The sequence below is a fragment of the Rhinolophus sinicus genome, chromosome 11 (genome assembly GCF_057876585.1).
Source record: "Rhinolophus sinicus isolate RSI-liver-muscle chromosome 11, RSI-T2T, whole genome shotgun sequence".
Taxonomy (NCBI): domain Eukaryota; kingdom Metazoa; phylum Chordata; class Mammalia; order Chiroptera; family Rhinolophidae; genus Rhinolophus; species Rhinolophus sinicus.
Window position 1 is genome coordinate 3,884,818 of NC_142511.1, and position 24,160 is coordinate 3,908,977.

Below are 24,160 nucleotides of genomic sequence, written 5' to 3' on the forward strand. Positions count from 1 at the left end.
AATAGAGTAATTATTCAAAATTATTCTAAAACATGGCATGAACTTATAACAACTTGAAAAAAATCCTGGAGAACCAATTCTGTGTTTCCTCTGACCCTTCTGCATTTGTGATACACTCACATACCCTCTTTTCCAGCTCTCGGTTAGAATGATTAATAATGCTTAGATTCTATCTGTTTGTTTCTTCCTCCAAGTCATGATTCTACTGAGTCATTTATTTCTTTTCCATAGCAATTAGTTATGATATAACAAACAGTGGACTGGTGTTATATCATTGGAGAATATATCATATGGCAAAAGTTGTGATTTCATCTAAATGACTTCAAAGAGAGGAATAAAAACATATATTTTTATTTCAAAATAAGAGGGGTTATACTATTGCTACACAGATCAGATATAACCCAAATATCTCATTGGGCCCCAAACAAATAATTTTCAGATCAACTAATAGTTCTTATTAATTAATATTCATGTCTACCTGTCTGGGGGGGATGAATCATAGGCATTATAATTTCCATTTTATGCCAGAGAGACCAGACTGAAAGAGGCTGGGAGTCTGATCATCTGGTTTCAGCCCTGCCAGGAACAAGACATAGCCTCAGGCCGTTGAGCCTTTGTGACCTCATTTTTTCCTATATTGCATAAGGAAGTTGGATTTTGGGCTACCTTCTCATTTCTTCCCCTCCCTGGCATTCCGCATGATTTTCTTGCCCCTGTTATACCTCGGTAGATTCTAGAACAGAAGAGCTCCCACCCATTTCTTCAGTAGAGGGACCCAGGACTAGCTATGTTAAGTGTGGGGCCCATTATATAGTGAAAAATGCCTCTTTTGCTGATAATTGCTTTCCCGTAGGTGAACCTATATTTTGAAAGTGTGGGACACAGTGCTATGTAGTGTCAGCTAAAGAGAAGCCAAGCATTCATGTTCAGCTCTCCCAGGGTTATTTCTGTTCTGGGTCTAATGACCCCTGATCTGAACATCAGTATGTGCCATCAGGCCCAAGGGAGACCAGGCCAGATTCACAAGTGCCCCCAGGACTACTGAAAATATGTTTACTTGTATCTTTCCTCATGGAGGGTCAGAAAACTCATTGTCATGTGGGTGAGACTGAGCATTGTAAGACCTCGCTGTTTCATTTGGTCACATTGTTTTTCTCTCCGCTGTTAAGAAAAGTCAGCCATTGAAAAATAGAATTTGTTTCCATTACTCTTAAATCATAGTTTCTTTAAAGAAAAATGTAGGAGTGAAAGCTGTCCAGGTCTAGAGGTTGTTTAAAAAAGTAATATCTATTTTATTAATGTGTTTATCATTTAAAAGAACTACCATGGGGAGGTTTAACTACATGAATATTACTTTACACAGCATATTTAATCATTGTGAAAGATACGCCATTTTCTTGTTGGTTCTTGAGATTTTCCCATTTATATTCAAATTAATGCAGATGTAATAGCTGTCATCTTATTTAATGGTAGCAAGGAGTTACCTTATAAAAGTTTCATATATAAATTTCATTCTCTAATAGAGAGTTTAACATAGCTATAAAATGCGTTGCCCACTCTAACTGGTTCGATACCTTTACAAGTCCTTCCTGTCTCTCTGAGAATTTGGTTCTAGTAAATATCACAGCCAAAGAGTTCCAGACGAAGAGCAATACTCTGATTCCACGTCTTTGGAATGACGCGGATAAACCGAGAGATGATTGGCGGGTTGAAAAAGTTCTTCACGTGTCCTTTGATGTTACTGTTTCCTTCAAAAATCTGAAAGCAAAATATGAGAAAGTCCTTAACGATGGTATAAAGGGTATAAAAATCTTATAGATCCTTTTTTCCATCCTTTTAGTTCAAACTGAGGGCATCACACAACGTACGCCATTAGCACTGAGATGACCTTGAATCAATTATGGTTTCACACTCCAGGCAGACCTCTTTAGGGATTTCACCTCACCCGAGATCTGAGCTGAGGTAGGGAGAAATAGACACTTGATGTGGGGCAGTGGAGCAGCTTCACAACCATCTCTGCCCTTAGGCCCTGGGCAGCTGTGCGACTTTGCGCAAGTTACTTGTATTTTCTGATTCTCCATTCCCCAGTGGCAAAATGGGGATAATACAATTTTACCTCATAGAAGTTGTAAGGATTAAAAAAAGTATGTAAACATACGACAAGTGCCCAGTAAGTGCCAGGCTGTGGCACCAATCAATGGTTAGCTACAGCGAAGAGCTATCGGCAAACGCAGGTGCCATGCTCATCATCGCACTGTTTTCGAATCGTTTTCTTCTTGCCCAGGTGCCACCCTGTACCTGGTCCACCATGGAGGATTTCTGCCTGTACGGCTTCCATGTCACTCCCTGGTCACTGTAGTGGATGGCGTAGCTCTTCACGTACATCTCAGAGGACAGGGACTTGCAGCCCTGTGTTACGATCGCAGTTATCTTCTTGACCTTGAGCAGGTCAATTTGTAACCACTGCTTGTTGTTGTTTGCCTATGAACGTGATAAGAGTACACGCATAAGACAGAAGCTAGACCCTTGGCTTTTTTAGACCAAGATACTTAGAAATGCACAGAGCTCATCCCTTAGGGTTCCCTGTCTCCTTCTTGTGTGTCGTCCCAGCACACAGATTAGCTTCTACTGGAGTATGTCACACATTCTGCAATCGTTATTTGTTTGCTTGTGCGTGTCCCTTACTCTTTGAGAATAAGGACTGACTTAGTTGTTTCCAGGTACTTACCTCAATGTATGACACACAGTTGGTGTTCGACAAATATGTGTGGTAAACAAATAAATGAAATATATTTGAGGAAAAAAATACTGCATTGATAAATTATCTGTAAATATTATTCCATTAAATGAGTTTGTTTAAATGCTGTGATGCTATTACTGATATTACCAAAGGGTTATTATCTGGGAAGGAATTGGATAGTATCCTCTCTCTACTTATTTTAGAAAAGCCCCACTTTTCATTCTACTGCTAACGTCAAGGAGGAGAAGTAGTCCAATTTCTTGGTTTCAAATAAATATCATATTTGAGAGACCTAAGAAAGCTGCACCTCAGGCTCGATAAGACATAGTAATTGTCCTGTGTCTGGCCTAACAAATGCCTAATCACATGTTTGATGATATGCACTCGGAGAAAGAGGATCAGAAGTAATCGGGAGGTGAATTTTCAACTTCGGGAGATTTATCACACCCTGTGTGCTCATTCAATTCTACATGAAATAATGAATATTGATAAATTTTCTCAACATTGCTCATATGTACATGGCTATCTGTGTACATATGTATACACATGTATGTATACATATAGTCACATGCTTTATGTATTTTTTAAAGAAAATTAATCACATTAAAATGATTGTATGAGATCATTTTTTGTAAATTTTATAACACCGTCTAGTGACGTTTGGTGGTGTTTTAGTGTGTCTGCAAGTCACAACTGTACTAGTGGTACAGAATATAGGCAGCTAGAGGAGTTTTGTAGGCATAAGAGAGGCGGAGACACTTCAGGCCGCATCTGTACCTGCATATGTGTAGCTTCAGTTTTCAGCCTCTCTAAAGGGACCCTATAAACACATTTCATGCCAATAGGTTAAGTGAAACAAATAGTTCCAGATTTAAAATGACAGCATTAAAAATTAAAATTAGCCTTTCATCTTTGGACCCTTCATGACGTCACAAAGTCTAACAGCAAATTACATACGGAGCAAATTTATTTTTAAAGGTTGTAAAATGGAGGGTGGGGTGACGGGGGTTATACCATTAGCAGGCCTAAAGGGTCACCTGAGAAAGAATTCGATGACCTCCTTTCTCTATGTAACTTCTTAATTATTTTATTTTTTAAGTTATATAAATATAATGTAACATTATTACTTTTATTATTTTCGCTTTTTGGGTCTCAGTTTCCCCCTCTGCAAAACTGCGCAATGGAGGTGTTTGATTTGCTTCATATGGTGGAAGGAGCATTGACCTGTGTCTCGGGGGAATGGGATTCCTGGTTCTGCCACCAGACTGAGCTAAAATTATTTCTTCCCCTCTGTGCTTAGACTTAAAAAGTCTGGACCGGATGCCTTGTAGAGTCCCTCGCCGTTCTGACCGTCTGTGGTTTCTAGGATGGCCCAGAAATGAGTTTCAAGCATAGACATGGATTCATTCCCACCGCTGTCTGTATGGGGTCCAGGCGCCTCCCATTATTCTGCTCACACCACAACTGCCTTTTCTTTTCTGGTGACCTAATGTAAGGATAGGATGTGGAAATCTATAGGAGCCCAGCGAGGTGGAGTGTCGCCATCTTAAGGAAGGGAGTTAGGAGGACAGAAAACAGGGAACTTGATTAGGTCGGTTGATGGGATTGTTCTGATTTCTCAGGCCATCCTGATTTCTCAGGCCGGTTGAAGAGTGAAATAGAAGTGATTCAATTAATAGTTATCCTAAAACTAAGTTGCCTGAATTACTCCATGGCTAATATTAGAGGCAATAGAACTCTCTGGTAGATATTTCTTCAGCTTAGATCACTGATTGATAACCCTGGTTCTGTAGCATTTCACCGTGCTGCCAATGCTCTAAAGGAATGTCACAAAGTTCTCAAAAACTGGGAACAAAAAAAATTTAAATGGCATTCTTTAGAAAATGAAAAATATTGCTAAATTGTGGGGGGATAAAAAGATCTTGCGAATCTTTATCACTAATGTAAGTTGTTTCAAAGAGGGATTTGCAAACTGTAGGCCTAGGCCAGGTCTGGCCCACTGCCTGTTTTAGTAAATAAAGTTGTATTGGAACACGGCCACGATCATTCATTTATATAATGTTTATGGCTGCTTTCCTGCTACAGTGGCAAAGTTGAGTCATTATGACAGGGAATGCATGACTCACAAAGCTTAAAATATTTACTATCTGGAGCTTTGCAGAAAAACTGCCCACTCCTGGTCTACATCAAGGCTAGATGAAGAAACACAGAAATGATAAATAACTTCTCTGTGAACCAACGTTAGAGCTAAAGCTATCAAGACATCATCCTAGATTCTCAGACCTAGGATCATAATCTGCAGAAACAGATAACTGTCTGGCTCCCCCCCGTCTCCCCCCTGTGTACCCTGTAGCGAGAGCCTGTGTTTTCTTCTGGAAGACTCAGAGCACTCTGTTCCCAGGGGCTCATTCACCTTGGCTTGCCAGGCATTCACACGGCCCTGGGCATTCAGACGGGCACGGGACGGCTCCCAGTAATCGCCCCACCAAGACTTTTTAAAGGAGGAAGCTGTGATTTGCGTGTTTTCTATCTTCCCACTTTCCATCCCCAGTGGCGTAGAACATCCTGTTAAGAGAAAAGTAATGTGACTACTTACAAACGCACCCCCCAGGTCTCCTGCACTGCGTTGTGAGCTGCAGGGAGGTGGGGCGTACCAGTCTGCTAAGAAGCAGCAGAAACAAGCACAAGTCACATTTGTTTGTAGGCTTTATGTGTACTGCTGCTTAATGCTCCTGTTTATCTCCATCTTACAAAGGAGAAAAGCATGGCAAGAAAACCAACACACCTAAAGTAACAGTGCGAGAAGAATCAGAAACTAAATTTGAGCCAGGCAGCCTGACACCAAACACCGTGTTTGAAGCATCTAAACTCTTCCTTCCTTCACAGTCATGGAACCTTAAGTTTTTGCTTTGAGATCCACAATACTCCCATCTTTGTGTGTAAAAACAAACTCCATTTCTTCTTCTGACAACGGCTACACAGAAGATAGAGTGGATACTTGGTAGTCACATCTAGTACTTTATGTTCAGCCCTTGGAGGCTGACTCACGTTACACACCGTTTAGAATTTCGCCAAGTTGCGAGCTGCAATGTCATAGGCAGCAAGACTGATCTGTGAGTGTAAGCACCGTCGCTAGTGAGTGGGCCCAGCTGACAGCCCATCCCGTCATCTCCATGACATGTTGTTCTTGCTGGTAAATCACGCAGGTGTTTAAGTGATATTGATATGTCACTTTCTCCATGGAAAAAAAAAAGGCTTAAAAAGAAGACAGGCTATCGCTAATGCTAATTATCTAAGTATAAAGAAAGTGAGATTTTTTAAAAAGTAATGCTTCTTATATAGAAAATAGAGGTTTTTAATAGATTAACAGAGTTGAATGTCCCATTTTAGGGTAGCTTGACTGTCATCTGAAGAAACTACCATTTACATCATATACCATATGGCAAGAAAAAACACGATGACTTACAGAGCTGCTTCAAGGAGCGCTCCTGCCTGTACGAATTGTGCATTTCATGGGGAGATGTTACATCGCTACTGTCTGGGCATTGGCAAAATGCCCATATCCGTATCCCTCACGGATATCAAGCGTATACTGTAACCTTATCTGCTTTGATAAACTGATACCAAGTTCAGCCACTTTCTCCGCTGTGAGCCGTGCCTCTTCCCTCCACCTGAGAGAAGGTGCTGTAGCTCCCCAACAGGTGGGTCACAGCAGGTTTCAGGTGTGCCTATATCAATCTCCTTCCCCCCGTGCCCTGAGCAGTCAGGTGGTGTCTGGATGAGCCCAGCCCTGGGCGACCTGCTTTGTTCTTTTACCTAAGACTGCTAGACAAATATTATTTTCTGTATGTGCTATGAAGTGAAAAACCTTTGGAAAGCACTCCTTTAACAGTCAGAGAAGGAGAATGGTTGTTAAGACTCTTATTAAGCATCTGTTACATAGAGCAGAATTTCATTATGGCCATTTATGGTTACCTGGATTTATTTATACTGCAGGTCTCATTACATCCCCTGAAAAATAGTGGCTTGCATAGAAAAGTCGTGGTACTTCCATAGGGTGTGAGACAGACTATAGAGTAGTCTCAGGTTTCAGGGAGTTGGGAGGCAGACTTAGATTTCCAAAACATTCACTGAACACCTAGTACATGCCAGAAATGTCGCTAGATACTTTTGTTACATTAAAGTGTGTGCGATCTGGAGGACTTGGGAAGAGTAGGGTCTAGTTTGAATCTCAGTTCCTATTGAAAATGGGCCGATGGCGGTCATTCTAAGGTGGGGCCCTTCCTTGGAGGGTCAGGATGCTGTCTGTATCATCCAGGCATTAGTCAGAGAGATGGTGCCTGCCCTCTGGCTGGCAGAACCAGTGTCGGTCTAGGTCACAAGGAGAGTTTCCCTGAGTGGAACCTCTGCTTCACAAAGGTTTTTCTAGGAGCCTAAGTGACGGAAGAGAATTAAAAATTCTACCCCCTCCCACACCTCACAAATCTTGATTCTCTGAGTGGAGGCAAGATAACCATGCATCTTTCCCCTTACCGTTAATCTCGCAGCCTCGCAGCTCCAATCGAAGGGCAGGTTTGTTATAGAATCTAGTCGGGTGGATCCTAACGTATCTAGCCACAATAGGTGGGTCAAACCGATTTTCTTTGATTGTAGAGGCATCTGAATTGCCATCAAAATACTAGAGGAAAAGAGAAAAGCTTAACTGTGTAAAAATTCTCTATAAAGTGATTTTATACTAAAACTTTGGTCTAATTTAATATTGTAATATTAAGTTTTCATGTGACCAGAACCAAATCAATTTGGTTTTAAAAAAATAATTGGGGATACTTTCACTTCAGGAATGTGGTATAGACGTACTTGGGCCTATCCCTCCTGTTAAGTAAAACTAAGAACATAAAAAGACTCTGAAAGGTGGAGAGAAGAAGGGAGACTGGCCAGGATCCTACGACCCAAGGAACATGGTCCTGGGTTCCTGGGTTTCCTTTTTGCCTTATATCCTAGACTTGGAAGTGAAGAAGCCAGCAACCAGGAAATACCAATAGGTACAGACGAAAACAGCCCCAGTAAAACCTGCTTTTTCTAGCTTCACAATCAAGGAAGGGCAGCCTAGCAATACCGAAAAGTGTGAGACAACAATTGACCTACTTCAAGCTAAACACCGTAGGAACAACTATGGCCTCTGCCCACCCAACAGTAGCAAAGGCCAAGTGCGGAGTCTTGACTTCCACGGTCGCGAGACTGTGATGAGGCTTCAATACACTCACTGGGCTTGTGGCAGAGAAGGCCAAAGAGGGACCCAGCACTCGCCTTCTCGCCAGCTCCCACCGCTGCAGCGTCAGTGGAGAGCATCCATCCCCACCCTGCAGCAAAGAGGCGTAATCCCCCCTTAGGGGGGGAACCTGGACTTCAACGCCCCCTGGCAGTAATGAGGCCGTGCCCTATCTCCTTTCCCTGACAGAGCAGAAAGATGCAGCTGAAACAGAAGATAAGAGCAGATTAAATAAGTAACTGAATAAGATTGAAAACAGAAAAACAATAGATAGCAGCAATGAAACAAAGAGCCAGTTCTCTGGGAAGACAAAGAAAATTGGCAAATCTCTAGCAAGACTAACAAAGCAAAACGAGAAGAGATGCAAATTACCAATATCAGACAGACATGAAAGAGGCAATTCCACTCCAGACCCTGCAACATCAGGACAAATCAGGGGATTCTAGAAAATAACTCTATACCCATAAATTTAACAACTTAGAGGAAATGGACCAATTTATTGAATAACAGACTATCCCAACTCACCCACTATGAAATAGATAATTTGAATAGCCTATAACTATTAAATAACTCAAATTTGTAATTTTAAAACTCCTTGAAAATAAATCCCCATGCCCACATGGTTTTACAGGTGAATTCTACCAAATGTTTAAAGAATAAACACCAATTCTAGACAATCTCTTCTAGAAAATAGAGTAAAAGAGCATGCTTCCCTATTTATTTTATGAAGCTGGTATTAGTCTGATATCAAAATCAGAAAAGACAGTACAAAAATAAAATAAAATAAAATTACACACCAATATCCCTCTTGAATATAGATGCAAAAATCTTTAAGCGGCGGACTCTAATCTGTGTTCTCTCTCCGATACTGATTAGTAGTAAGAACCATAATTTACAATTGTTCTGATCTGTCTTAAGGTATGGTGCAAATAATTATTACTAGAAATAGCTAAGTGACAATATAGAAAATTAGGTATGGATAATATAAAAAATTAGAATATAGAAAGGTAGTAAAAATCACAACTCTCAGTGACATATTTTCAGTGTCAGCTCCTTAGGCACAAGAGCAGATGTTCCCCTCAGCTGTATACCATGTGCCAGTCTGAGAAGTCTGCGTATTTAGTTTGAGGATGAAGTGATTTTGAAAAGTTTTGTGGAGTTTGGAAGAGTCAGGAGTCAAGCTTATCCCTTTAATTTGCAACATACAGACTCATCATTGTACCACTTTTCTTCATAAGGCCCTGAGAAGGCCATTCATACTTCTAACACCCAGAAAAAGTGTTTTTGTTTTTTTTAAAATAGTCATGGACATAGTCATAGTAACCCTAGGGTGACTCTGGGGACTCAGAGAGAAACCGTCGACACAGACCATCACGTTCCCTGGGCTGTTCCCTTTGAAGATCTGCCAGTTGGCCTGGTCGGAGCTGTAAGCCACTTGGAACTCAGTGGTGTAGTAGGGCTTCAGGTAGTGTTTGGCACCTTGGGACTGGATCCCCGTCAACAGGACATCCCTTTGCATGTCCACCTGCGATGGAACAAAGCCATTAAACAGACTGTCCTTGTCAACAAGTCACGCAATGCCTGAATTCACTGTGCAGCCAGCTTTCTTTAGAACTAAAGAGTCAGCACCTGAGGTCTTAGCAAACTAATACAATGGCTAGATGCAACTAATATTTGAGCACAGAGGGCCTGGACTTGAGTCCCAGCTCAACCGCTAACTAGCTCTGTGTGACGCTGGGAAGTTACTTAGTGCCTCTGTATCTTAGTGTTTTCATCTGTAAAATGGGGTATCACCATAAGAGAACTAACCTCGTAGGGTTCATTTTGCGTATGGCAGGTGCTTAGAAGAATGCCTAACACTTAGCAATTGCTTTTTCCCCAAATAACATTGCAAGAACAACAAGAAGAAATTATTAAATTAGTGTCACTTTTATTATTATAATAGAAAGAAGTATTGTCAGATTAGTAAGTCGTACCTGGATCCAAGGTTTATAGTCAAATTCTACTGACATTTGTCCTGTGATCCAAGCATTGTATGATCCACCATTGTTTAATCTGGCTAATTTGGGCTCCCAATAACCTAAATCCAAAGGAAGAAAAACATTTATTCTGAATTAAAACAAACAAACTTACAATTAGCAACATCTGAAGAGAATTCAGTCCCAGAGGAAAACCAGATCCTCAGAGGGCCTTCTTGGCAGTTAGGGAGACCAGGCAGTTGACAGAGGCCTCAGACACGGACTTCATCCATGGTGATGAAATGTGAGCTTCAGGTCTATGCTTGGTCAGCTGTCAACTAACACCCACCCGCTCTCTTGCACAAAGGTCATGCTTATCTTTTCCCAGTTATGTGGATGTGCTTGCTGCTGAGTGTGCCTGCTTAACAGGAAGACATGGGAGGCATTTATGGGAGCCTCGTGGTCCCTTGCAATTGACCTCTTGATCTTTGGAAGGGCTTTGAGCAGAATGAGGGAAACTAGGAGGAATTCCTGACACTCAGTGTGTGATCAACACAGTTTCCTGAATAGATGAATGGTTAACGCAGCAAAGCACCCTAGTAATGGGGACTCTAACACATGGCTCGTAAGACCCTGGGAATGTGGCTGCAATATTATGTGTGGTCAAACCCAGAATGGGAATGAGAGGGGAGAGTTTTGGAAAAGGGCACGTACTCATAAGAGCAAACTACCTACTCTTGCCCAGTCTGCTGACCGGTCAGCCTGCCTGCATCAGCGACCAAGCACCCTTAGCTCTTGGTCTTCCTTGGGAGGCACTCTTTGGGAACACTATACACTGGAGGGGGTGGCGGTGATAAGGGGGTGCCAACTGGCTTTTGGCGCCTTCCTCTACCAGATTAGCATGGAGCTGCTTTACCACTACGTTGTGATGGAGAAAAGCCTGGAGAGGAGCAACGATGCATAGATTCAGCAGGCAGGGCTGTCGTGTATGGTGGGGCTGGCTGTGTGCTGCACGCTTGTAGGTGCCTTTCACAGGCTATGAGTCTACTGCTCACCCAGAAAGTCAGACGCCTTGATGTGTGAATCAGCTATGAGACCAGTGCTCAGTCCCAGTGGCATCTCACAGTCTGCAAAACAACAGAACAATGAATACTTTTTGCTTGGAAAATACATTTAATGAGATAAAAGCTCCATGACTTTTATCCATACCTCTGGTGGGTCAGTAATTAGATATTGTCATTGGCCTTGTGTAGCACGTACTTAAATACATCTGATAAAATGGTCAATGCACTAACAAGACTGGTGCGTTAATAGAAAGAGTGACATCCTAGAGGAAAACGACTGAAATCCTCAAATGCAATTCATTTTTAAACTGATTTCCATAGGCTTATATCTTTTTTTAAACTTTCAATTTATTTTTAAATGTGTCTTCCCAGGACCCATCAGCTGCAAGTCAAATAGTTGTTTCAATCTAGTTGTGGAGGGTGCAGCTCACAGTGGCCCACGTGGGGATCGAACCGGCAACCTTGTTGTTCAGAGCACTGCACTCTCACCAACTTAGTTAACTGGCTGCCCCTCTATGCTTATATCTTAAAAGAAGCCATTTTACAGCGTTAAGTATTATCCCTGAAAAGACTATGTCCTAAAAAAAATTCACCTGAAAGTTACAGGGTTATTTACATCCTGATCATGGAAGGGATACCAACCACGGGAATACCAGCCACTGGATGTGGGCACTGTGCTTGGTACTCCACAGGTGCTTACGAAATTCCGGCTGGACGGATGGTTGGACAGACAGATAGAAACTGTGTTTCTCAAGTACTGAGATGCCAAGTTCAGTGACTGTCTTGGTTGTTGAATTCCCGGTATCTTTTCCCTCTTCTGTGCTAGGCATCTGGGGAATTTCTTACATGCACTTTCCCGTGGATCAAAAATCATGAAGGAGGATGCTTTGCATTGCTTCCTCCATTGAGGGGAATCCCTTTGGGCTGGGCCATTTGATTTCAGTTTCCTAGATGACTAATGTGTGCGGTGTAATCAGACCCTAGCCAGAAGGAAAGCAATTACTGCTACAGATTGTGTCTTTGTCCCATCAGAGTTCCGAGTCGAATATTTCCTTCTGTCTAAAAATTGGTAATAGTCCAGTAATAGGACTCTGCTGCTAAAAAATATCCTGTGACTCTTGGCTGATACCTTTGTCTATGATGAGAAATGGCGTTTGCATCCCTGCTCTCTGGTTTTCTCCAACCTCCGTGTCGAGGAGCCACCAACCAGGTTTTGATGCCTTCATTTCAAGAGTTTTAAATGAACCTAAAATAAAGGGTGAAGGACAACATTACATACTCAAAGGCTAACAAAATTGCTATTGGTTGACTGCTATCAAAGAATCCTAATATCACTGCATCACAAGAAGCTTTAGAACTTAAGAGATACCTATTTCTCTTTAGGGAGAACTAGAGGTGTACCAAACAGATCAAAACACCAATAATAACACACACACACACACACACACACACACACACACACACACACACATTACTACAAGTAAATCGCCCCAGGACTTTAAAAAAAAATCTCTAATACCCCTTACTAGAAATAAGCTTTCATTTAATTAAATAAATTCTTGCAAGTTACCCCACACATAATACTTCACAGTCCTAAGTATCAAAGCAATCTTGAATGACCCATCATTGGGCCTCAAAAATATTGTCCATGTTTCCTTTCTCTCTTGTCATTTCGTTAGTGTTTCTTTTTTATATAATAAAATGAAAATCAAATATCCTCCTCCCATGTTTCAAATTTTCGATAAAGTTTACATATTTGGATTGAGATGCACATAAAGTGTTTCAGAACATCACTGAAAGAATGATGCTTGTCCGTCCTGATACTGAATACTACCCACTGCCAGTTAAGACTTAAATTCTACGGACTATAGTTTGTGATCATTTCCCAGATTGTGAGTAAAAATGAATAGCGGACGGTCATCCTCCTCAAACACTTAGAAAGGTCTTCAGCCTTCCCCTCTCCGACGCAGGTACTTAGGTTTGAAGATTGAGAGGTACCAGCCAGTCCCAGCTACTCAGTGTTTCTCGCAGGCTTGTGGAGAGGCTGGCTGTTCTGGTGAAAACGATTGTTGGTGAAAAGCAAGGAGTTTGACCTAATCCGCTCTGTCCTGATTTTAACAGAGTGGGTCTTTATAGCTTTATTAGTGAGTCGCTGGCATGTTTATAACAAACAAGAACACTCTTTTTCTGTACCTTGAACCAAACCAGGCCCATTTGGACCTCTGTGCCTCCTTCTGAGGCTGATTCACACAGCAGCTCTCCCACCCAAGCCCTGTCAAGGGACCACCTTCACTACCTAGCTTCTGCCACGTCATTTGTGGAAGGTAGGCTGCTTGTTAGAAATGCAGACTCCTGGGCCCCTGCCCAAACCTGCAGGATCCATCTCTGCCTCAGCACCTGCGTTGTCACCGGCTGCCGAGGTGTTCATTATGCCCACGACCGCCTGGGAGTCAGTGGCTTCCAGCACTCACACCCCCCGCACATACCTGGGACGCACAGACCCGTCTACCAAGAACTCATTGGCACATTAACAGTCTTTTAACTGACTGTAGTGTGTTTCAACCTTATCATCGTTTTGCACATGGAAATCTCTGAATACCCTTGTTATTCTTTAGCTTTTACAATCATTAAAAACAAAATGTTCCTCCAAACAGGCTCATGAGTCAGTTTAAGATCCCTGTAGTCTCTTGCCAGCAAATATCAGGGTGAGAGAGTGAGGAGAAGTCAAGAAATCAAGAAGCCCCAAACCCCAGTAAGTTTCTCGTCTCCCTCCCCCCAGCGGAAAGCTTTGGCTGCCTGAACCCTGTGGGGTTCCTTTTGTAATCGGCTGAAGGCCTGTCCTATATGACGTAGGTGGCTTGGAAGGACCTGCAGTGGACACAGTACCTCTGGAGACCCATCGGGGCCCCACGGAGCCTGGGCGGGGCTGCAGACCAGTGCTGTACTAGCCCATGTTTCGGTCCTCTGCACGCAGCACTGGGTGTGGCTTGCCGGGCTCTGTGCCCAAACCCATGCCCGACCCCTTAGGCACAAATGCCCAAGTTGGGAATGAGAGAGAATTATGGACGCTAATGGCCTTCTCTCACCATTTTTTAGCGGGCACCTCTTTTTAGGGCCCAGGTCTTACCGGGCAGAAGGGGCCAGACCCCCAGCCGGTGCTGCTGAGTGCCGTTCTCCAGCAAGGTCTGGCCGTGGAAGTGAACCACGTGGATGTCCCGGGAGCCGCCCATGTTCAGCAGGTGCAGCCTCACCCACTCTTGCTCGTACATTCTCAGGCCGGGCAAGTTGTAGATCATCCCGTTAATGGCTGAAAGGACAGACAATGGTGATCAATTACAAATCTGTGCCCCAGGACAGAGGCTGGTGAGGACACGTGGGGGGGGGAGGTCCCGCTCAGCATGCAGCTCCAGAGCCCTGGTGGGTCACAGTCTCAGTGGGAACCGCCAGCTCCTGTCACACTAGCGCCTTCCCCAGCCGTCTGCCACATTTCCGCAGACCTTCCACTGCTCCTGCTCTGTGCTTCGGCCATCTACCCTTTGCATTTATAGTATGATTTTGCCTCTTCTACAAACAGATAAAGACCAGCATGAGCCAGGAAAGGGCACTCCAGTGTTTAGAGGAAAGAGACACGCAAGGAGATAAGCAGCATGTCACCCTAAGGCCTCCTAAATTAAGAGGTACTTCTAGGCAAACATGGGAAGTCGGACTTCATGTTGGTGGTACCCACAGCCAAAGTGATGCACGTTTGTTCTCTCCTTCATGTGGCAGCTACTCTGTCCCCTGTCCAGCTTGATGTCCAGGGTTCTCTGACTTTATCCACTCCCCCCTCAGTGAAGTTGTGTGTGTGTGTGTGTGTAAAGCACCTGGTAAATTGGATCACCTTAAAAATACAACATTTTTGTGATAAAGCTTAGTGCTTCCGTGCCTTTGACTGGGAAGGAAGGGACGTTTTTGTTGTTTATTCTTCTAAAATTAAAGAAACCGCCGTGAAATTTCAGGAACCCAGCAAGTGACTTTTTAGAGGGAGAGGAGTTGAGCTCCTTCTGCCTACCCATTTGATTCTCATACTTTCGGTTCCACCTGGGAACTGCTGAATGCTAAAACTTACAATCATTCTTATCCTAGAAAGTACACATGGGTGATCACTTCTGTAGAAATACTTTTCCTATAAGGTCAAGGAACAGGGTTATTAACTACTTAAATTGCAGAATAATGCTAATTCCTTTTCAGTTTATGTTTAACTGAAGCACACTGGCTTTTTTGGTTGCTGTTGGCTTCGTTTTGCAGCAGCCTCCTTGTCTGTCTGTCAGACTTTCCTCTCTTTCCCCTGCAGTATCACCTGCTGGCTGGGTTGGTGTCACCATCAGCCCTGAGACATTTAAGGACCTAGTCTTGTTGTCACTCCTGGCTCCTCAGAAGTATCTCATGTCTAAATCTTGTGGAGACCTGAGGGCAGATGTCACTGTCACCCAGTGGGATTAAGTTCAGAGATTAGATCCAAGTCAGAAGAAAATACCATGAAACTCATGGGAATGTTTTCCTTCTGAAGATACACGTCTCCAAGACCTTTGGGGCTTCTTTTCGTAGTACCAGCTCTTCTTTTCATCAAAGACCATAAAAAGTAAGACAAACTCCCTCATGTCCACGGGCATGTTGCTCTCCTTATGAAGTGTCCCTTTGCGGCAGATCAGAAGGGGACCGATCAGGCCTGAATGGATATCTTTTTCCTGGAAGACAGTGGGAGCAAATCGCAAACGTTCTTTCTCAGAATTGTCTTTGTTCCTCTGACAATCACTGATCACATGGGAAAGGAAACCTTCTTAGAGGCTCTGAGGATTATAAACGAGTAGCTTAATAAGGCTGGATATTTATCATCTAATTCTATGGCATTCGTATTCCCTTTCTCTGATTAATCATTTATCTCAACGTGGTAGTAATGATAATGATGATAATATTGATAGTATAACAAATACTATTTATTGAGTATCTACTACTATATTCAACATTTTGCCTATAGCCTCTAATTCTGACAACAATCCTATATGGTAAAAAGAATTCACTTATTAAACAAATATTACCAAGTGCCTACTATGTGCTATATACTGTTGTTATCTCATGTTTAACTCAGGAAACTGAGGCTGAGAGAGGGCAAGTAACTTTCCTAGGGCCACGCAGTAAGTAACAGGGCAGGAATTTAAATCGAGGTCTGTGCAGTCTCTGCCACACCCAAAATGAAGGTGTCTTGACTTGGCGGTTCTTTCATAGAGAAGGAGCAGAAGAAAGCTAATACTTACTTGTTCAAGAACATTGCAAATAAACGTCTGCATCTGTAAAGTAGTCACTCTAACAGGGGCCTACCATCTCAGTAATCTTCACTCCCCTTCACTGAACAAACGTTTAGCTTTCACTGGCTTTGGCAGATGTGGCCGTGGTAACTGTGGACGGTTGACCACATTCCTTACACCTTCCTTATGGCTGGCAAGACGGGCATTTAACAAGAAATAATCTTGACCCTTCCACTTGGTGGACTCGGGTTATAAGGTTGGGGAATGACAAGACCTTTCAACGGATTAGGTACCCACCGGGTTCACTGCTGAGTAGTAGGCCCACGCCCGACAGGCAGAGCCGGGGTTTTCTGGCCCCGCCCGCACGGTGGCGTGCCACACGTACGTATAACTGCTGTTTGGCTGAATGGCATTGTCTTCTTTGAACCATTCAGGAGACTCATCGTCATAAGGCTTCCCTTCCGATGATTTTTCATAGGAAAGCCCATGGGCATGAAGAGAATATGGTCTGGATGCTAGATTTTTAAAACGAACCTAGAGAAAACAGTGATCCACACATGTACTTAAGCTTGACAAAACTCCAAACCAAAAAGTCAGCATTAAATGCCAACGTGCACGGTAATTAAAGGAGACCTAATGCTTAAAATTGCTTAAAACTGCAAGAAACTTGTGTATATTATTTCGTCTCGTTTTTACAACCATCCCGTGAGATAGGGCCCAAGTGGTTTTCCCCAGAAGCACCAACACACGTTTGTTCATAGGCTCAAAGCAAAAGTGTTGACATTACACATAAAATGATACTGGTAAGTGCTGCACCTCTGAAGGGAATGGGGCTCGGTTCTTGCTCACAGTAAGCTTTCAACACACTGGTGAAGATCAGCACGCACATGTGAGTTCAAGCTAAAAATCTGGAGACAAAAGGTGCTGTAAGCAATGCGTGAGTGGGGTGAGCGGGGGTGCCTGGCAGGAGCAACTGGGGTTAGGAGACAGACCGTGTCTCCTAAAGAAAGCGTCTTAGGGGAAATGGAACTGGCCCGTGTATAGGGTGGTGCAAAAGTAATTGCGGCTTTTGCAATTATTTCTAACCTTCTAAACCGCAGCTACTTTCGCACCAACCTATAGAATGAGCAAGAGCTTAGCAGAGGGAGAAATAAAATTATGAGATTTTTTTTTTTCTTGAAGCTTGTCATTATTTTTAATTTTGGAACATAAATAAATAGTGTATAGCGGTCCCGCCACCTTCATCTTTACAACCCTGTGGTGCTTGTGGCAAAGCCTCTGATGACCTTAGCAGCGCTCAGAAGCTGACTTACTTGGATGACGTCATCCACTTCAGCTCTAATGACAGGCCCGAGAATGCCCAGGTGCTCTTCATGCTCCCCCTGGGGGTCACGTGTGGTAAAAGTGCTATCAGTGTACTTCCTGAAAACGACTTTCTTGTATACGGTGCCCTGTGGGGCATCATCTATGTCTTCAGCGTCCATGTCACTGAAACGATAATAGTGACATTTGTTTTAAAACAACAAGTGAAAGACGACTCTTGCCATTTAGGAGATTGACTGAGTAATCATTTCTGAATATAGCCTCTAGCATAAGAAGATATTTAATATTTGATGAACAAATAAATGAAAATATAAATGACTGAAAACACAAGCCAGTAAGTATCCTTCAACTCCTAGCTCACATATCATGTCATAGGTAAGTCCTTTGATCCTTTACATTAGGTCAAACCTCTCTGTAGCATTCCAAAACATGACTACAGTATGTATGTACGTTGTGTGTATATGTGTATCCATATATATATAATGTTATATATAATATATATGTATATTAAATCCCTACGGTATTCTTATTCTATTTCTGTAGGAGATGTAGTAAATGACGTATCATTCATTCGGGAGATTATCTATTAATATCTGACTCTGACACTAGAGTAGAAGCCCCATGATGTCAGGCAGTGGTCTAGTTGGCTTATAATTTTATTCCCAGTGCCTAGCAGGTTTATCTGGCACATAGTAGGCACTTCATAAATATTTGTTTATAATCATATATTAACATAGCAGATTTTAATATCACAAACAGACAAAGCCATGCAATGGGACACTGCCAGGGCTTGGGGCTGTCAGGTAACCATGGTTAGCTGACTTAGAAGACCACCCCTGTGAAGACCACTGGATGGATGGGTGTTTTATACTCTTCTCACATTTCCTTTTTTTTTTTCATTTTAATTAATTAATTTATTTATTTTTAATTAGTTTCAGGTGCACAAGACAAAGCAAAACTTAGACGTTTATCATTTATATCCCTCACACTGTGTGAACCCCCCTCCCCCCATCCACTATCCCTCTGTACGTTCCCCAAATTAATTTTCAAACCCCCATGACCATCTTGTGGTTACCGACTATCTCACATTTCCTTTTGCTAAACTACATTAGTCCTCATGTAGTTTACCAGCTGTTCAGTCTGGGGCCAGAGCACATCAAATTTTCCCATTGACTCTTAAATTTCCCAAGCCTCTGGGAACAGGCCAAAAGCTTATCCATCAATCTCGTAGTATTTGTTATATACCATGAGTCACCAATAGAGAATCGCACTCTACCTTCTTCCCAGCCTTTCTACACTATTAAGCTCATCCATCCAGACTCCAAGCATAACATAGAGTCTCGTAAAACACATGTGAATGAAAACAACTGACTGCCGTAAATGGAGGTGGCACATCTGGAGCAGGATGTAAGATTGAAAGGAACCGATTCCGTTACTTCCTACTCTAGAAAGGCCCTAAATATTACTTCCTGAGGGCTTTGCTTAGAAATCCTCAGACGAATTGGTTATTCTCATGTAGTAATGTGTACTAATCTAAATAGGAAGTCACGGGAGAAGGTGTTTTAAACTAATAGAGTTCTGATGCGGAAATGTCAGGCATCAGATTAATGAAATCATTTCTGTGAGTCACATTACTCTGTGTTTGCTTATTCTCATTACACTTTGGTTTATAATTTATGCATCTGACAGTTAGCTTTTATAAAAGCTGTTGACTACATTTGGATGGTTTAAGCACGGTTCTCACGCCATGTCCCCGAGAATCTGTAGTTGACTAAGCTTTGCTCCTTGTCCCTATCTCTCTTCTTTCTCTATAGTGTCATTCCAGAATGTAGAGCCCAGCCCACTATGGCTTTCCACCCTGAAGCAAAATTTAATTGAACATTATGTTTTTAAAATGTATATGGATCCCTTACAGACTCTCTGTTGTAAGTCAGGCCATTTACAAAATTGCATCAACTCCTTCAACTCTATGATTGAAGAGTGGCTGCAACCCTAAAATGTTAGAACCGAAGAGGACCTTGGGGGTCATTTGGTATAACGCATTCATTTAAAAGATGAAAGTAACAAGACCCAGGAAAGAAACTGCCATATTCCGGGAAGCTAGGAATGGCTTAAAGCTGTTGAAGGGTTACTCTTTGCTGTTCGGATAAACACCAAAATCCTTCCGATGGCCTACAAAGCCTAATGCCACCTGGTCTCTGCAGAGCTAGCCAATACTTTCTTACTGCCCACCCTGTCCTTAGCTCCAGCTGCACAGCCTGCAGCTCCGTGGTTTCCTTCTTCCACAGGGCCCGGTCATGCCGTTCTCTCTGGCTAGAATCTCTGTCTAGAACCACTTTCCGATTGGTTCACTCCTATGCGTCTTCATATCTCAACTCAACATGCTGCTTCTTCAGAGTCTGATTCCCTAATTCTCATATCACCACAGAGCTACTGTCCCGTCTTAGTCTTTATCGTGGTTACATTTTACACTTTCACGGGAGGATTTACTCACATCTACCTGCACCCCTAGACAAAAAGTTCCATGAGGGTCGGACTCACGTGTGTTTATATTCTCTTATACTCTCAGCAGTTAGCACCATGCGTAGAAGAGAATAAGCACTCACCCAAGCGTTACTAAATGAATGATTCTGTAAACCAAGTTAAAAATCAAGTTTGAATCAAGATAAATCATTATCCATTGACTGCCTCAGTTGAGGGTATAAACTTGTTTTTTTGTTTCTAAACTAGTTTATATGCTTGGCCTCCGCTACTGGGATCTCATGGAATTTAAATTAAACTTTACCAAGAGGCTGTATACTTTATACTGGTCAGTAAACAATTTTAAAATGTTTGTGGTAAACAAGTAAATGCAAAAGGAGATTACTACATCACACACTTGTATTTCAAGCGAACGTCAATGAAATCGAGCAGTGGCTAGCTATGGATGGGTAGGGCTACTGCATTATAGCAAGAGGAGGGAGTAGGAACATTTGTGAAGAGAGAAGAAGAGAGAAGTGAGGTCTTATTTAACTATAGATCATCTTAGACTTCTTACAATGGTTGTTCTGATATTGTCCTGATGTCATCTGAAGGAGAGAAGCTAATCTTGGAACTGACAAAGGGAACAGTTATGAGCCGAGTGGCAATACGGGAACTAATTATACTTAGCATAATTTGCCCAGAATTATCTCCTTGGACTGTCGTAATTACTTTTTTTTTTTTAAGAAATAGTGGAAAAATGAGAATATAGAAGGAGAAAACTGGCCAAACCTTTGTGCAAATTTGGAATAATCCCAGGATATTTCTTCAGCAGCAATGTAATAATTTTTTCTGTTTCCATTTTTGCTGCGGAGGTACCATGCTGCAATGTTGTCGGGGTTTCTGGAGGAGTTGATATCCGTCCTAATATCTGTTTGGTAAGGGTCATCATAGGTCACAAAATCAATTTCAACAGAGTCTTCCTCACTGCTCTCTTCCTTCCCCCTTGGAATAATCTCAGTGTATTCTCCGTCATCTCCACTGAAGCCTAATACAACTGGTGGTATAAAAGTGTTATTTAGCGGAAGAGATGGCAGAGGAGATGGCATCTGACCAAGGTCTCGGTCAGGGAAAGTCAGACCAAATTCTGGAAGAGGCAACGACTGACTAGATTCAGAAGTGTAGGATGTCTGATCAAGGTCTGGAGGAAGTGATGTCTGCATGAGGTCTGGGGAAAGGCTTGTCTGACTGAGGTCTGGGGAAAGCGTTGTCTGGCTGAGGTCTGGGGAAAGCGTTGTCTGGCTGAGGTCTGGAGAGAGAGTGTCCTGGCTGAGGTCTGGGGAAAGCATTGTGTGACTGAGTTCTGGAGAGAGAGTCTCCTGGCTGAGGTCTGGGGAAAGCGTTGTCTGGCTGAGGTCTGGAGAGAGAGTCTCCTGGCTGAGGTCTGGGGAAAGCGTTGTCTGACTGAGGTCTGGAGAGAGAGTGTCCTGGCTGATGTCTGGGGAAAGTGTTGTCTGGCTGAGGTCTGGAGAGAGAGTCTCCTGGCTGAGGTCTGGGGAAAGGCTTGTCTGACTGAGGTCTGGAGAGAGAGTCTCCTGGCTGATGTCTGGGGAAAGCATTGCCTGGCTGAGGTCTGGAGAGAGAGTCTCCTGGCTGAGGTCTGGGGAAAGGCTTGTCTGACTGAGTTCTGGAGAGACAGATGGCTGACCGAGGCCTAGAGAGATGGTCGTCTGCCAGACTTCAAGTTCTAAGGAAGGGAGCGTTTGTCCAATGTCAGTAGGGGGGGACTTATTTCCTGGATCATAGTTGAGCATCTGGCCAGGCTCTGGAGAAGATGTGTGGCTGGGGTCTGTGGTGAAGTGCATTTGATCAGAGTCTTCAATAGGGAACGTTTGATAGCGTTCCTCTGGGGCCATTGTCTGATAACGATCTAGAGGGGAGCTTGTGTGATTGGTGTCATTTGGGGGCTTCTGATTATGGTCAGGAAGTGAGGCAATCAGGCTGAGATTCACGGAGGGGAATGTCTGATTGAGCTCTGTGGGGAGAGACGTCCCATTGGACTTGTGAAGTAAGTCTGCAAATGTGTTGGCCCCTCCTCTTAGAGCGTGGAAGCTCCTTGGAGATAGAGGAACATGGTGGGCAAGCTTCTCTTCCTTTCTCTTTTTTCGTGTCCTAATGAAAACAGTGCTGTTCTTCAAGCTACTGTTTCCTCCAGCCTGTCTTATTTGTAGAGATTTATGTCTAATTCCAGAAAACTTTGGGTGGCCACTCTGCTTTCCATGCTTGTTTGTAAGAGGGATCCTGTCTCTCCACGTCCTTGAGGCACTCTGGGGGCTGTTCAGCAGCTCACTAACAGCTATGTCTTCACCAGCATCTTGGATGATTTCATAACTACCTTTTTCAGAAACCAAATGCCATTTCCCGTTCAAAATCTTAGATCGGTTCATTTGTTTTAAGAGGACCAGATGACTGGGAAGGTCCTTCCACGGCCCCGTTCTGGAAGGAGAAGAGTTGCTTAGGCTTAAGTGTCTCCCAGTTTTGTGTGCTGGAAATTCTATCTGGGAGAACCTGTGCTTTGCTCCTCGGTCTCTTCCTGCCTCGAATCCCTTATGTTTAGCATGTTCTTGACTTCTGACTCCTTCTGCACCACGCGGAAGTAGGCTTATCCCCGTGACATTTGAATATAGAGTGTCCTCTATAGGGTCTTCGGAATAAGGGCTGGAATGCTCTACTGTGGAAAGGTTGAGAACTGAGTTCTTTTCTAAGCTCATGTGTCCCACGTGGGGACCAGCTGTGGTGGCTTCTGGGGGAGGCAGGGTGTTGTGAGGTTCTGTAAAGTTAGTAGCAATGAGCCTGCTCATGTTACTAGGGGAAGAAGAATTTGAATCAACAGCTGCTTCCGTATTTGGAGGAAGGAATTCAGGGCTGTTCTCCAGGGCAAGGGCAGTAAGATTGAACTCATCTTCCTCCCGATTCAATGATGAATTTCGGAATGACCTAATTCCTAATGATAAAGCCAGAATGTCCTGATAATCGTAGGTATCATCAATCCCTTCACCTTGGTTTTCTGAAGAATCGCGCATTTTCCGTGTACTCATGGTTGTAGACGCTGGAGGCTCGTATATCTCATATACGTCTTCATCATCATTCCGGATACACTTCACGTCCCTGAATTTCAGCTGTAGGTTTTTGCTTCTTGGATTGGAATTCATGGTGGTTAACATCCAAGTTCCTGTAGAAGAGAGACAAAGGCTAGAGAGCTCTAAGGCCAGAAAAAGATATAAAAAGCCCTAGCACCCCCTGTGGCAGGTACCTTCCAGTGAACTTTAGTCAGGGACATTCAGGTGTGGCCCCTGGGCCACGGCTGGTCTGAGAACTGTCATTTACTGCCTGTTCCACAATGACAGAAGGAGAAAACCAGAGAGGAGCATTTAGGGAACTTTTGAGCCATTTGAATTTGCTGTGACACCCAAGGAGGTGATTAGTGCCCTTATCTCGTTCAACAGAATCGAGACCGAAAGTAGCAGTCAGTGGAGATGAGGGAGGAAAAAAGCTTTTAGCTCAGGTAGTCTGAGAGTCACTGCTTCCAAATATATTTGAAAAGGGATGAACTGAGAACAAAATGGACTCTGAACGTCATAAACATCTTATTTGGGAATTAGGGTTGGGGGCAGGATGGTGATGTCTATTCCGAAATAAGAGACACTGACATATTTCTAGGTAGTGCGTCATTCAGGTCCTTCAGGGAAATGTTGAATCTCTTTGAAATGGTGATTTGCTGGCACAGCGAAGACTTCCCAGGAGGCCCAGGTAGTTGCCACTTGTTGAGCGTCTCCTGAGGGCTGGCCCATACCACAATTACTGTCAGAGCGAGTCCGTAGGGGTGGTTGTTGCTTTTCAGATGAGTAAACTGAGGCTCAGTGAAGTCAAGTCACTTGCCCAAGGTTACAGGATGCTGAGGGGCAGAGCAGAACCTGAGCCACCCACCCCTGCGTCTGATGAGCTCCCAGCCCCCGTGTTTCCAGGACGTGGTGCTGGCAGTGATGCCCCCCTGAGGCACC

At 43.3% G+C, this 24,160-nt stretch overlaps 2 protein-coding genes across 7 annotated transcripts in view; one reads left to right on the plus strand and one right to left on the minus strand.

Annotated features, from left to right (window-relative positions):
* Positions 1-24,160, plus strand: part of FIRRM (FIGNL1 interacting regulator of recombination and mitosis) — a 236,730-nt gene that overhangs the window by 20,583 nt on the left and 191,987 nt on the right. The gene's annotated exons all lie outside the window — the stretch shown is intronic.
* Positions 336-24,160, minus strand: part of F5 (coagulation factor V) — a 56,281-nt gene continuing 32,456 nt past the window's right edge. The window contains exons 13-26 of one of the 3 annotated variants that reach the window (XM_074322451.2): positions 23,158-23,331; positions 20,892-21,030; positions 17,630-17,804; positions 16,614-16,850; positions 15,548-15,758; positions 14,159-14,338; positions 12,161-12,277; positions 11,023-11,094; positions 9,986-10,089; positions 9,379-9,534; positions 7,274-7,418; positions 5,154-5,305; positions 2,299-2,481; positions 336-1,758 (exon numbers count right to left, since the gene is read on the minus strand). In XM_074322451.2, the coding sequence (XP_074178552.2) occupies positions 1,612-1,758; positions 2,299-2,481; positions 5,154-5,305; positions 7,274-7,418; positions 9,379-9,534; positions 9,986-10,089; positions 11,023-11,094; positions 12,161-12,277; positions 14,159-14,338; positions 15,548-15,758; positions 16,614-16,850; positions 17,630-17,804; positions 20,892-21,030; positions 23,158-23,331 (2,192 nt within the window). In that variant the 3' untranslated portion in view covers positions 336-1,611. Of the gene's footprint in view, positions 1,759-2,298; positions 2,482-5,153; positions 5,306-7,273; positions 7,419-9,378; positions 9,535-9,985; positions 10,090-11,022; positions 11,095-12,160; positions 12,278-14,158; positions 14,339-15,547; positions 15,759-16,613; positions 16,851-17,629; positions 17,805-20,891; positions 23,332-24,160 lie in introns of all 3 variants that reach the window. The other 2 variants (XM_074322450.2, XM_074322452.2) reach the window with 2 other exon arrangements.